The sequence below is a fragment of the Lolium rigidum genome, chromosome 7 (assembly GCF_022539505.1).
Source record: "Lolium rigidum isolate FL_2022 chromosome 7, APGP_CSIRO_Lrig_0.1, whole genome shotgun sequence".
NCBI lineage: Eukaryota > Viridiplantae > Streptophyta > Magnoliopsida > Poales > Poaceae > Lolium > Lolium rigidum.
In genome coordinates this window covers 357570534-357585017 of record NC_061514.1, presented here as the reverse complement: position 1 = coordinate 357585017, position 14484 = coordinate 357570534, and the positions used below count along the sequence as shown (strand labels likewise).

The window sequence follows — 14484 nt, the reverse complement described above, 5'->3', positions numbered from 1 at the left end:
CTGGAGGCTCCATCTTTCATGCGTCATATAGGATGCTCGGCGGTGGGTCATCGTCTTTCACAAACCCGTTGGTTCCCACGCGGAGAAGGCCCAGCGCTACCGGGAAGCTCCGGCGATGTTGCATTGCCAGATGCATGAAGGGTGAAGAGGCGGGTGCCGAAACATGCGGCGGCCAAGGGAAATAACAATGAGGCCTGCCGCGCCCCGACCGACGGCCAGTATAGTAGGGTTTAATTTAGTTTAGTTTAAATTTCATTCAAACTTTTGTAAATAAATCTAAATTTGAATGAAATTTCAAAGTTTGTTTAATCTTGTTTGTTCAAAATATTTTGGGAATTTTCTTATAGGGATTGTCGGTATGGGCAGCCCCTCCCAAAATAGAGGGGACAGGCGCCCGTCAGAGATGCTCTTATATTGCGTGGACTCGCTCCAATGACAGGGTAAATCAAACTTCTTTTTTTGGCGGGTAACATAAATCAGACTTCTGATTGCCACATCCACGGCTTGGGGAAATCAGTTTGTGTTGTTCACTCGGTGCCAATTAATCTGGGTTCGCACATTTCCCGCGCGTGCATCGATCAGCTGGAATCACCGGCGCATGAGCAGTTAGGGAAAGGCAGCTGGTCACGCATGGGGGGTCTTGTTTTGAGCAACGGGTTCTGCTCGAAGAAGTTTGCCGGCCGGAGCTCGAACCCGCCGCTCACCGTCGGCATCACCGGGAAATCATCCTGGTACGGTATGTGGTGGATGCCCACCGTGTACCACAGGACGATGTCCTCGTTTCGTATCCCCCTGTCCCTCCCGCTCCAGGTGGCCAGGCCGTCGTCGCCGGTGCTCTGGTCGGCATACAGCCCGGGCGCCCACTTCTCGTCCCTGTTGTACGGCGTCACCCACAGCTGCTTCTTGCTATAGCTCGCTCTCCGCTGCGGGTAGTCGTCGTCGTCCAGCACCGACGCCGCTGTCGTGCCGCCCGGGACGACACGGTACCCGACCTCGTTGCCCATCCTCGTCCTCTTGTTCGGGTTGACGATCAGCAGGTCCGCGGGCGCCACATTCACGTCCACCTGCGCATCCGCCTCTGTCTCGGCCACCTCCCGGAGCACCGTCCAGTAACTTTTCCGTGGCGTGCCGGCGGTGTTGCGCCTGGTGGTGATGATGTTCTTGACGAAAGAGTTGTTGGTGCCGTCGACGTCGAGGTCGAGATGGTAGGTGACGTAATGGTCGTGGTAGACGGCGAGGGTGTTCTCCGCCACCAGCGTGCCGTGCGCGTCCTGCCTGATCTGGTCGGCGTGCGTGTAGTCCGTCCCCTTCACCTCTAGGAGACCTGTCAGAGATACCTGCAAATTCAACGTATTAAACACTACACACCGCAAAATTAGTTCTTCTCTTTTATTCGGTATGATTTGCTTCGAAGCATACCACGAATTTGATGGAGCCGCTCGTCTTGAACTCCCAGTCCAATATGTAGTCGTAGTTTCCGCACGACACCACCATCCTCACAACCAAGCTCACGTCAGGCCGGACCTCCGTGATCTGCATCAGCCGATCCAAGCCCATCAGACCATATATCATGCGCGTAGAGCGGAGATGGACAATCGAGGTGATGTGGTTACCAGTCGGTCGGGGAAGCCGGCCTCGGTGTGGCGCCACGCGACGTCGCCGGCGTACCGCTCGAAGACGCAGATCATGTTCTTGTTCTCAACGGGCTTGCCGTCCTGGCCGGCGTAGTAGCCGTCGAGGTACGCGGAGTTGGCAGGGCAGTCGGCGCCCGGCTGGAGCGGGAAGGCCCAGAGCCCCAGGCCGTACTCGCCGGCGTCCAGGAACGTGCGGTAGTACCACTCTTCCGCCGGGTCCATGTACGGCACGAAGACCTCCGAGACGAACCCGCGGTAGAGAACCCTCCGCCGTGCGCCTGCCTCGGCGTCGTGGATGGAAGCCAGTGAGATGACTGTGCCGGCGCGCATGTCAAAGCCCAGGTGAAACTCCCAGTTGGCCCACCTGTGGTATTTGCAAAACGATGTAACCTTGTTAATCTAAAAAAAAAAAGTTACCTAGCCTGGTGAGCAGGTGGTATTTCTTCAGCGACTGACAGTGGGACCCGCATGTCAGGCGGCACCAAGATAATAGGTGCCAAAAAAAATTATATGGTTTTTTTTTTTTTGCAAACAATACAACGCCACATGTCGGCTCTTGGTTGATTTTGGACCAATTTGCTCTCCCATTACAAGTTGTAGGACCGCGATTTCACATTTTACAACTTGTGAGACTAGTTTGCACATCAAATACAAGTTATGGGACCTTGGATGTATTTAGCTCTAATACTAACATGTAGTAACTTGTTATAAAAGAGTTTAGCACCTTATATGTAACTGGAAATAAAAAAATTCATGCAATACATTCATAGAAACACACACAAGTGAGATCAAGATTTGAAATCATCGGCGAATATTTATCCAATGGTCAAACGGATTATGAATCGGCTCTTTGAGATACAAAACATTTTCATCTGTGAAATCAGATTGCAATGTGTCAATGTCGTTATTTTCCTTTCTACACCTACATTTTCGTCAAGAAAAGTCGAGTTTCTACCAAGATGTAGATTATCTAATTTCAAGAAAAGTCGAGTTTCTGTCAATGTGTCAATGTGTCGACATTGACACCAAGGTTATTTTCCTTATTCATAATTCAATCAAGAAAATGCTTCTTTCAATTTGTTCAGTAATGGTCCAATTGGATTGAACGATATTTATATGAATCTATATTAATTCCATTTCACTTTTTCTACATAAGTGTTTTTGGTTAATGTAACTAGATCATCAAAGTTTCTATGACCTTACATGAGATTCCTAGCAAATGTAAACTCATTAAAAGTCGTACCAAGATGTAGACTATCTTTCCATGTATTACAATCACAAGCAAAATTCAAGTGATCCATTTAAGGAGTCACATTTGGATATTTCTATATTTTAAATGTCTTCCATTGCAAAGAGGCTCTCAATTCGATCAAGTTTGACTGGCTGATTGTTTTAATTTAATCCAATTTTAAGCTAGTGTGCCTTTGGTTGGGAATGCATAGATCCTGAGAGCGCACATCTTCTCAACTCTCTCGCTTACCTATTGTGCTAATCTCTCCGTGGGGCTTCACCGACCACAACTAGGAAAGTAGAAACATACTTTGCTGTTGGATGGAAATTTCTTAGGGCATGAATTATGGGGGCAGCTATATGCCACTGCCACACCCACACCCACACCCACACATAAGCACAATGCTAAAAAAATGATGAAATGGGATCTATGAAGAAAAATTGCCCAATGTATGCCACTGCCTCATTGGGGCCCATTGCCTCTTTCTACAGAGATTCATTTTCTTCCCATCTAGTAGCATTTGTATGTTGGAGGCCCACAACTCATCACTCTCCGATCTTTTTTGTTCTCTCTCTTCGCTCCCCCTCCCCCTTCCCCTCTTTCTTCTACCTTTCTCTGCCGAGGTTGCGGCCTCCCCTGCAAGAGACTACTTGGTCTGTACCGGCAGCGAGATGCAGGTTCAGGTCTGACATCCAAGCCTAGTGGCTTTCGCGGAAGCGAGTTGAGGCTAGGCGTTGGCCATGCCCTTTATGTGCAAAGAGTGTTCTATATTTTGCTTATCCAACAACATATATAGGAAAGTTACTACTGACAAACACTTAATATGCATGTTCAACGGTGACTATCCAAGTACCTGACGCAAAGATTATCAATGACCAACATCTATTAGTCGCCCGCATGTGATGTGGGATGCCGGTGATTTGTCACACAACTAACAAGCTCTTAGGACGGCGATGACCAGGCCGAACACCGCATGGCGAAACAATGTTGATTGGCGCTTGCTTGTTAAGCTCAGAGGTGAAACACCGAGCAATTGTATAATGCTGAATTGAATCATTCAAACTACAAATTGATGGCGCTTAATAAACCCACGAGTGGTGATGCACAACACTTATCGACACCTTAGTGCAAGGGTAGGTAACATGGGGTTGGTTGTGTATGCTTTGTAACCTTTGTTCCTTTTTATTAGATGTTTCAGCAAGCCCAATTGACTTGCTGAAACTTCTTATAAAAAGGTATAGAGGGAGTAGTTGTGAGCTAGCATTTCCCTCCATTCATATAAGTCACTGTTGTTTGGATCATTGTGAACAACATATAGTTTGTTCTGTTTCATATGGAAATGTTTATTTGTGAGCTGCTTACAAATTCTTATTTCCAACTCAACAATCCTCAGTGGATTTCTATCGAAAACAAAATCAAGTCACATAATTTTACTTGCTGTAGATGGTCCGTGCCATTTATTTTTTACTCTGAAAAGTATAATGCACTTGCGCTCTATTTATCTGCTCTCGCTGCTTAATCCTCTGAAGTCCATGGAGAAATGTGTTTCTATCGTGAAAGCTAGCTAGCGTGTAAGGTTTCAACAAGATTTGTTTGCACACTAATCAGAGTCGAAGTTCTGAAACAAGATGAAACTTGACAAAACTTACATCGCAAATCTTAAAGCATGAAACTGGACGGTGCTAACGTGCACGCTAGATTAGCCGGACTCTGAAGTCCATGCGCCATTTTCCTGTGCATCAACCAAAGACAAATCTTGCAAAATTCATGCGTATTAAAATCATGTGGAAGTTCACCGTGCGTGCTCAATGCTGTATTTTCTTACTCCAGCATTTTCGAATTTATGCAATCCAAAGAGCCTCCTTAGATTTTCCCTTGGTCCCAGCCTGACAAGGCGTCATCTATCTTGAATTATTTCATACACGAATTGTCTAGAGGGCATAAAGAGAGTAGGTAGCCGGTGTGTTCAAGAGAAATGATGATGTGGAAGACCTTATCTGTATCTGTCTTGGTTTGTTTGTGTGCGTGTGCTTTTGGCCCTGTTTGATCTTTTCAATTCGAATCAGCAACAACGGATCTTTTCCCGCTGATCAGTCAAACAAATAGCAATGTGCCAATGTCGCATTTGCAAGCCGCTCTCCACATGGCGTAACTAAAGCCTGCAGCAAGTTTTTGGTTTGTGTCGTGTGATTCAAAAAGGCGAGTTTCAGCGAGTACCTGACGAAGTGGCCGTCGATGTGGAAGCCCCTGCCCTCCGGCTGCACCACCACGCCGGGCGGCGCCTCGTGTCCGGCATACGGCGCCCCGGCCTTGCCGGCCCGGTAGTCCGTCCCCTCGGCCTTGGGCACCGGGTACACCACCCTGTCCCTGTACTCGACGATGGCCATCCGGTCGAGGTCCACCACCAGCGTAACGCCCTCCAGCGGCCGCGCGTAGAAGTTGGCCGTCGCGCCGGCCACGAAGCACAGCAGCTTCACCAGCCTCCGCTGCCGCACCTTCTCCTCCGACTCCGAGTCCACGCCGAACCACCCGACGGGGAACGCGGCGCAGAGGACGTCGTCCATGTCCACGCCGCGCCGGCGCACGGACTCCACGAACGGCGCGTGCCTGGGCGGCAGCGCCACCGCCGCGAACTGCTCGTCCAGCGTGAGCATCGGGAACCCCGCACCATGCTGGACAGCGTGCGAGAGGACGGAGGGCGCGGCGGCGTCGGTGATGTCGACGCGGAGCTCGTGGGACTGGCCGCCGGCGCGGGCGATGACGAAGGCGCGGCGCGGCAGGGCGGCGCGGGAGGAGGAGGAGGAGCGTGCCGCGGCGTAGGATAGGACGTCCGGCTTGTCGGGCTCGTCGAGGCCGACGTAGTGGAATGTGAGCGGGCGAGCGGGGACGAGCGGCGAGGCGAGCACGGCCGCGCGGACGGCGGTGAGCTCCACGGGTGAGAGAGGGTCGAGTGGGTGCGGATGGGTGGATGCTGCTGTAGTCAGGATGGAGAGCGCGGCGAAGATGAGAGGAAACGACATTGCGAGGGGCGGCATGCGACAGCAAATGCCTCGTCACGAGCTGAGATCCTACTATGAGGTGGTTAGACGGATCATCTACTGACTGCCGCGGCGCGGCGCGGTGCTATATACTCCCTCCGTTCCTTTCTATAGTGCCTATAGAATTTTGGCATTTGTTTCAGAATATAAGGTTGTAGCTTAGTTTTTTTTTCAATTACTCACTCCCCGTTCAGCTTCCAAGTCGTTCAGCTCCCAAAATTGTTATGGTAAGTTACGAAGATATGGATTTCCCAAATTTTATGTTGATCTCAAATCGTTCAGCTAGAGGTCTTGTGTAAAAAATACTCTTGCGCTAATTTCCGTGCCAAAAAACAATAGGCACTATAGAATGGAACAGAGGGAGTATAGCGTAGACAAGAGTTGGACTACTAAAGGCTCCTTGTTTGAGCAGGGTCCACTGCTGATCGCCAGGCCCACGCGCTCAGATGCGGGTCGAAATGGGTATCCGAATCGCACGGCGCAGCGAAGCAGAGATGGTCTCGCTGGCGGGCCCGCGTCGCACGCGCGTGGACGTGGATTCGATGCATGTCTCCCCTCCTTTTCGACTTGGCGCGAGGTCCATCGGTTCATTGGGTTGACGCGCCACGATTAATTACAACCGACCCATGCATCCTTCTTCGCTTTCCTCCATCCTCCCGAGTCACACGTTGGCGCAGGATTCTTTTCGATTTGGGCGGAATTAATTCGCTGCTTTTATTTCTGCGCGCATCCATTCATCCGTGCTGCGAGAAAGATTAATCGACCCACCCTCCACATTCTTTTATACTGGAGTATTTCAATACTAACAAATACCAAACCATTTCGCTCCGTCTTCTATTCTATCCCATCTTCTTCTTTTTTCCTCGCGCGCGCCACCATCGTTAGCTTTTTTCAGTCCAAACTAAATAGGGGCATTTTATAATAGACCACACTTTTCTTCACATCATAGCGTACGGACTAGTAAGTAGTATATGATGACGCTCAAAGATTAAAGGTTCGAATTCATTCATTCTTTCTCATCTCGCCAACACAAACAAAGTACAGTACGTACTAATCAAACACGTGCTACTTTCTTTCTTTCTTTCTTTCTCACGTCTCTTTACCAAACAACTGAAGCTCACCTGCCAAACTCTTCTTTATCTACATGTCTATTGCTACCGGTTGCACAGAAATTCTTCTTGCTCGCTATATTACATATATACAAAAGTTCGCCAAGAGCGCAGGCACAAATGAATCAACATCTGCCGCGCGCCCCCAGACGCAAGGTGCAAGCTAGCTCGATCTGTGTATCTAGAGAGCCAGCAACAAGGGATGCACAGATCAAGGCCAAAGGAAGCAAAATTAAGCTTCCTACATAGTACACGCCAAAACCTGGCTTCCAGGTCCAGGACGTAGATTCATGTCCAGCTCATGATATTTACTAGAGGCCGGAAAACCAATTCAAAAACATACAGCATACATAGCAATTGGTCTACCACTGCTCAAACTAGATGCAAAAAATTTGCTTTCCATTTTTCTTGTCACGCCCAAAAGCTTGACAAGTAAAAGGGGAGACCAGAAATCACCTGCCTGAGACTTCTCCGCTACCAAGGTCGTCACGCCCTGCAGCAGCCACACTGCATAGTCCAAAAGCTTGATAAATAGTACAGTACATCTTGTGAACCTAGCACGAGAGTGGATTTTATATAACCTGTCATTCCTGCAAGATTGGCTCGTGTTGCAACACAACACTCTGAACATTTATTGGCTGATCGATTACACACGTGACAAAACAGACGCATTTTTTCCCACCCAAACAAAATTTCTGGAGCTACAAATCTGTGCGGGAGATCTAAGAATTGGTCTCACCTGCCTCGTGCTACCAATGCATCCCGCGGATGGCGGCGACCATCAGCAGCCCTCCTATGGCTGCCTGCACAAGGAAGATGCGATTTTTTTTTTCAGAAATGGGGACAAGAGGATTGGGGGTTGCGGGTTGGGGCATGGCTCATACCTCGAGAAGGACATGCGGTGCCGGCGATACCCCTGGACGTCTCCAGGCGCGAGGACCCGGTGGTGAAGGGAGCCCAGGGACGGAGCGATGAGGCGAGGTCGGGGACGCGGAAGACAATGGAGGACGTGCCGCGCGTGGCCTGGCCCGCGCAGTCCACGACGCCGGCCGGGCGGCGACCTAAGGCTTCGGGCGGCGAGGTTTTAGGCACGATTGGAGGCGCATCAGCGAGGTATTCTGTCGACTTTATCTTGATAATATTCAAAAAATGCAGTTAAGGAGCAGCATGATGTGGTGCAGAAACAAATATATTTGCATGTAATGGTGGGCTACATACCTGGAAATCATCGAATCAGCATCGGATGTTGCGGATGCACATCAAATTGTCCTCCCATGGCCCATCACCGACCACAACGAGGACAATGGACAAAGGGAAATGACTATAAACAGAAACAGAGCATGTATGATTTCCCGAAATGAATATATATGTGATTATGGACTATTTGCTTCAGTAGGTAATAAGAATCTAATCTAAATAAAATAAAATTTACCAATCATACTAGATGAGACCAATAATTAGGCAAGTCGATAACAACCATGATACTACATGGATGGTCAGCTCCAAATGGAAACCAGAAAACAAGGCATACAAAAATGACAGCAAGTTTCTGTATGTGCTTGAGTGAACATGCACGCTAACAAATTTGTAAGCAATTCTGAAATTACGAATCTGTCTTGGCTTCAAGTATGAACTAAAGCTATATTCCAATCCTATTCCTAGAGCAAATATAGTGCAGTACATCTTGTGAACCTAGCACAAGATTGGATTTTATATAACCTGTCATTCCTGCAAGATTGGCTCGTGTTGCAACCCAACACTCTGAACATTTATTGGCTGATCGATTACACACGTGGCAAAGCAGATGCATTTTTTTCCTCCCAAACAAAATTCCTGGAGCTACAATTCTGTGCGGGAGATCTAAGAATTGGTCTCACCTGCGTCGTGCTACCAATGCATCCCGCGGACGGCGGCGACCATCAGCAGCCCTCCTACGGCTGCCTGCACAAGGAAGATGCGATTTTTTCTTCAGAAATGGGGAGAAGAGGATTGGGGGTTGCGGGTTGGGGCATGGCTCATACCTCGAGAAGGACATGCGGTGCCGGCGATGCCGCTGGACGTCTCCATCCGCACGGCCACGGCATCCAGGCGCGAGGACCCGGTGGTGAAGGGGGCCCATGGACGGAGCGATGAGGCGAGGTCGGGGACGCGGAAGACAATGGAGGACGTGCCGCGCGTGGCCTGGCCCGCGCACTCCACGACGCCGGCCGGGCGGCGACCTAAGGATTCGGGGCGGCGAGGTTTTAGGCACGATTGGAGGCGCATCCGCGAGGTACTCTGCCGGAGGTACGGTGGCGAGGTCGGGGTGGCCCGGCTGGAGGCGAGAATGGAGCGCCGGAGCTGGGGCGAGGTCCCGGAGAAAGAGGGCAGAGGCGGCGTCTATCTGGTCGAGCTGGGCGCGCTAGAGGTGGAGGGGAGGCGCCGCCTGTGGCTGGGCGGCGGAGGTGTGGGTGGGCGGCGGAGATTGAGAGGTCTGCGCGAGAGTAAAGCACGAGACGGAGTCACGGAGATGGTGTCGCTCGCCAAAATTCAGTCCCTGATTTTGGGCCTAAAATCACGCTTAGCCAGATCCAAAACAAATTGGCTCGAATATGCAAATTCCCTGGCGTCGGTCACAGGAGAAGTAGGCTGTCGCTGTTGGGCTGTTCACATTTGCCAAAAATTTCCCGCTCGCCTAACCGAAAATGCGTTTGCACCCTGCTTCAGCTGCGCAAGCCGTCCGCGAATACACAAACGCGGCGCAAATACGTGACACGTTTGCGTCTCCGTGGACGCTGCGCGGTCGCGCCGAGCGTCCGCTCGCTTCTCCCACGGGCTCACCTGACAGCGACCCTGGCTTGAGCCGTCGCGAATTAAAGCAGAACAACTGCCGGGGAGGGCAACCGCCGGAGTGGCAATCGCGCCGATCGATGCGCCAACCGCCGGAATGGAGCACCGAACCGCCGCGGAAGAGCAACCGCATACCTCTTCGTTATACGAGTCGCCATTAATCTCGGTTGAATAAAATCCCTGCGCCTGCTCTAATTCATCTTCAACCGGTTGCCATCCATCTTCTTCTCCAACACCGACTAGCCACCATGAGCAACATGCCATTGCCATCGAACACAGACAGCGAGGGGAAGCCGTCGAGATGGCGGCATTGGTGGGATAGGGCTGCCACGCCGAGCAACCCTAGCTCCCCGCCGATGGAGGGCGGGGAGGAGTGGGACGTCGTTGGCCTCGATGGCAAGGACGAGGAGGAGGACTCAGACGCAAGGTGGGCACGGCTGGAGGCGCTAGAGGCGGCCGACGACGCGGCTGCAAGGAAGGAGGCAAGGGCCCGGGCGAGGGCGCGGCGCAGGCGTAGGCTCGTTATCCATTCACCGACGATGAGGAAGACCCCAATGACCACTCGTCGGAGGGGAACTCAAGCTCATCGGACGCGTCGACCGGCAGTACCTCTCCGGAGGATGTGATGAGCAGGAGGCGCGTCTGTGAGGAAGACGAGACAGGGCATTCTAACAAGAAGTACAAGAATTAGTTAGTTTAAAATTTGTTTGTTCTCGTGAGTTTGTTCTCGTAGTTTGTATGTCAAATTTGTTTGAACTTGTTCGATTCGACTTCGCATGGCATGATCAAACAATATATAGATTCTACTTAAGTTTCTCCAAAATGCATCGAACCGCTGGGTTGCCCCGACGCAAACGGACAATTTGCGTCTAGCGACCATTTCGGCGTCCGCGGGGCGACACAAACGAACACGCGCGGACAATTTGGACGTCCGAAATGCGTCGCCCCGTTAGAGATGCCCTAAATGTGTGTGTATGGAGAATGAGCTCGTACCAATCGTGGATGGATGCATATGTGAACATATACTCTTCTTCTACCGCAACACATACGATGGTAAAATTTCCAAACATGTACATATGCATATGCACGCCATTGCACTTGTCACCATTGAGATAGATTCCAAGAGACATTTTTGGAAAAGGTTTCGTCGACAAAAATCTATCGTGGCACGCCACGTCCGAGGATCACACGAATTATCGGGTATTTACGTCCAGACGCTCTCGAGGGTACCAACCGTGGCTTGGCGGTGGAGGACGACCTATGGATTTGTGACCACGCCACATGCATCAATGTGATGTACATGTTACACCCGCTCAAAGGCGATGCAGAGTTAGGCGCGGGCCAAGAGGCCATGAACCGAAACAATGCCTCGAGAAACCTCGAGCCAAGATGCTAGGCTCTAGGAGCTTCGCTCATGCCGACGAGTGTACGAAGACCGCCACCCAAAAAAGGGGGGAGGGTTAATGTGCAGATACCAACCACAAGAGTACCAAAGAGTGTCGATGGAAAGGCATTTGATACACAAGACTTTGGGACCACGCTAGAGTGCTTCCCGCGAAAGGCAGAAGATAACTTACGACCGAGATGATGCGGAACGAAGTGTCATCACCATGGTCGAAACATAACATATTGTTGAAGGATCTCCCTAGGATGCCAAGACAATTTTGCTTGGGACGCCATGATCATAACCTAGCTCCTCAATCTTAGGCTAGATCCCAAGGAATAGATGGACGAAAAGTGGCAAAGTTATTTGATGTCTTCAAGGCACACCTCATAAGGCAAAAGTAGACATTGATGGGTTCGCGGGCCGACACAAGGTCAACATCAAAGAAAATGCAGGTATGCCTCATTAACGGTTACACAACCAGAAACACTAGATCGCAAAAAGTTGTACACTTTCAGCATAAAACTCCCCAAAAGCTCTCCAACTAAGGCACCGGGAACGACAGGTGCGCACTCTACACTCTAGGAAAGGTAATCTCTGCCGAGTGCCAAAAATACACGGCGAACGCTAGAAAACACACGGTAAAGACGCTACCGTGTATGACACTCGGCAAAGACGGTACAGTGTATGACACTCAGCAAAGGATACACGACGAAGTTTTCCTCGGCCGGCGGAGAATCTTTGATGAGTGTCTTTTCACGCGTACTCGGCGAAGAATCACTACCGAGAGTTTTACCGCAACACTCGGCGAAGAAAATCTAACCTCCATTTTCCCTCCATCTGACAGCGAGCTCTTTATCGAAATTTTCTCCTAGGTACATGGCAAAGCCATGAGCTCCTATATGTTGCCACGTCTCTCCTTCTTCGCTGAGCGCCGAAACAGTTTTTTTGTGAAGCGTGTACAAGGGCGCAAACTATGGTTGAGGGACACCCGTGCACAATGATAGAAGAACACCTACGCAACGCGTTCCACACACCCGCTTCGCGTGCTAGCTCTCCGGGAATAGGGCCCTTCGTCGTCTCCCGCCAATTCAGCTACAATCGTTACAGATTTGAACTATGCGTCAACTTTCCCTTATTCATGGTTTTTTGGAAGAAAATCATTTTTAGCTCTAGAACGTATCAACTTATGTGACCCAGGTGCGAGAAAATAATTCAAACTTAAAATACGGAAGTTATTCTGAAAAAATATTCATGAAATGAGATATCACCTACAGAATTATATGGCTTTTAGGTCAAACTTTCTAGGTTGTGGCCAACGGGCATGCTGGGATGGGAATCAATGTTTTGTGAAGGTTCTTACCATCGTGGCCACAGAAAATCAAATTTCCAATTTCCAAGTGCCGAAACGGGTTTTTTTGTGAAGTAGGTGCAAGGGCGCAAACTAAGGTTGAGGGAAACCCTTGCACGGCGATAGAAGAACACCTACGCAAAGGGATTTACACACGCTCTTCATGTGCTAGCTCTCCGGGAATCCATAGGATCCTCCTCGTCTCCCAGCGATTCTGCTAGAAACGCTCCGGATTTGAACTACGCGTCATCTTTCCCTTCCTCTTGTTTTTTCTAAATAACATTTTCAGCTCCGGAACATGTCATTTTATGTGACCCAGTTGTGAGAAAAAATTACAAAATTTGAATACAACAGTTATTCCGGAAAAACATTCACGAAATAAGCTATCACCTACGAAGTTCTATGGCTTTTAGGTCAAACGAGCTAGGTTATAGCTAGTGGGCATGCATAGTAAGACAAACGAGACCATATTGTGCAGTGTGCCTAGGGACGGGAATCAATGTTGTGTGTGGGGTTTACCATGGGGTCCACGAAAATCCAATTTTCTATTTACCAGTGCTGAAAAGGTTTTTTTTTTTTGTGTAGCAGGTACATGGGCGCAAATTACGGTTGAGGGAAACCCATGCACAGCGATGGAAGAACACCTACACAATGTGTTTTGCACACCCGCTTTGTGCGCTAGCTCTTCGGGAATCCATAGGATCCTCTGCCATGTCCCCCCGATTCCACTAGAAATGCTCTAGATTTGAACTACGAGTCATCTTTTCCCTGCTCTTGAATTTTTGGAAAAATCATTTTTAGCTCCGGAAACGTGTCATTTTATGTGATCTAGTTGCGAAAAAATTTCAAACTTGGAATACGGCAGCTATTCCGGAAAAACATTCACGAAATGAGCCATCACCTACAGAGTTCTATGGCTTTTAGGTCAAATGGGCTAGGTTATGACCAACGAGCATGCATAGTTTATCGAGACGAGGTCATATTGAGCACATGCTTGTGCCCTGGGACGGGTACCAATGTTGTGTGCGGGGTTCTAGCATCATGGCCACGTAAATCCCGATTTCCATTTTTGGATTGCCGAAACGGGTTCTTTTAATTAGTGAAGCAGGTATATATAGGGCGCAAACTACGGTTGAGGGAAACCTATGCACAACGATAGAAGAACACCTACCCAACGCGATCCACACACTCGCTTCACGCGCTAGCTCTCCAGGAATCCATAGATCCTCCGTTGTCTCCCGTCGATTCAACTCGAACCGTCGATCTAGTAAAAAAACAAGATTAAGTAAAAGCCTTATCAAAAAGTTGTCATTATAATATAGAAAACATTTTTTTGTACACATGGCTTCGGCACACATGTGTCACCACCAACGATATGATGGACTAATATTGATCTTCAATCTCGTCGTTTGTGGCGATGATGTCAACCTAACTTACAAAATATGAGTGTGTACTTAGCCACGTGCATTTATAAGACCTCAGATGTACATTGTCGTAAAAACAATAACTCTAGGTGACTATCTTGTCATCCGATATACCGATGTTTATACTAGCATAATATGAAAAGCCTAACGGCACATGAAATAAAAGGTAACAAATCCGCAAGCATAAAATAATAAACAAATAAACATGTGACAAATAAATGATAGGTATTAACTATTATTTGGCATAAACTAATTAAGGACGATGATGACAGTGTGCGATGGCTCCGACACCCAAGATTTTTAAGGGTGATGAACAACACAACACCGATTCACATATATTATCTCCAATGATGATCGTGATTAAAAAAACTACATAGCTGGAGATTTCATATGCATAATTTCATAGGTCAGAATTAAAGTCGAACCAAGCACGGTAGTTTAGGGTCCAAACTTTCATTTATATTATCTTATCTACTTTAGCATT

General features: G+C 49.0%; 1 protein-coding gene and 1 long non-coding RNA gene across 2 annotated transcripts; both read right to left on the bottom strand.

Annotated features, from left to right (window-relative positions):
* Positions 1–465: 465 nt before the first annotated feature.
* LOC124678829 (primary amine oxidase 2-like) lies at positions 466–5885 on the bottom strand. Its single transcript, XM_047214681.1, has 4 exons — positions 5083–5885; positions 1614–1998; positions 1420–1533; positions 466–1337 (listed from the first exon to the last, which is right to left on the bottom strand). Exons 1-4 carry the CDS (start codon positions 5883–5885, stop codon positions 579–581), a joined length of 2061 nt encoding a protein of 686 aa, XP_047070637.1. The 3' UTR covers positions 466–578.
* Positions 5886–8040: 2155 nt separating this feature from the next.
* Positions 8041–8936, bottom strand: LOC124678832. The gene is made up of 3 exons (XR_006994657.1): positions 8890–8936; positions 8231–8333; positions 8041–8143 (listed from the first exon to the last, which is right to left on the bottom strand). It is a non-coding gene; the product is annotated as an uncharacterized LOC124678832 (long non-coding RNA).
* Between the last annotated feature and the right edge of the window lie 5548 nt (positions 8937–14484).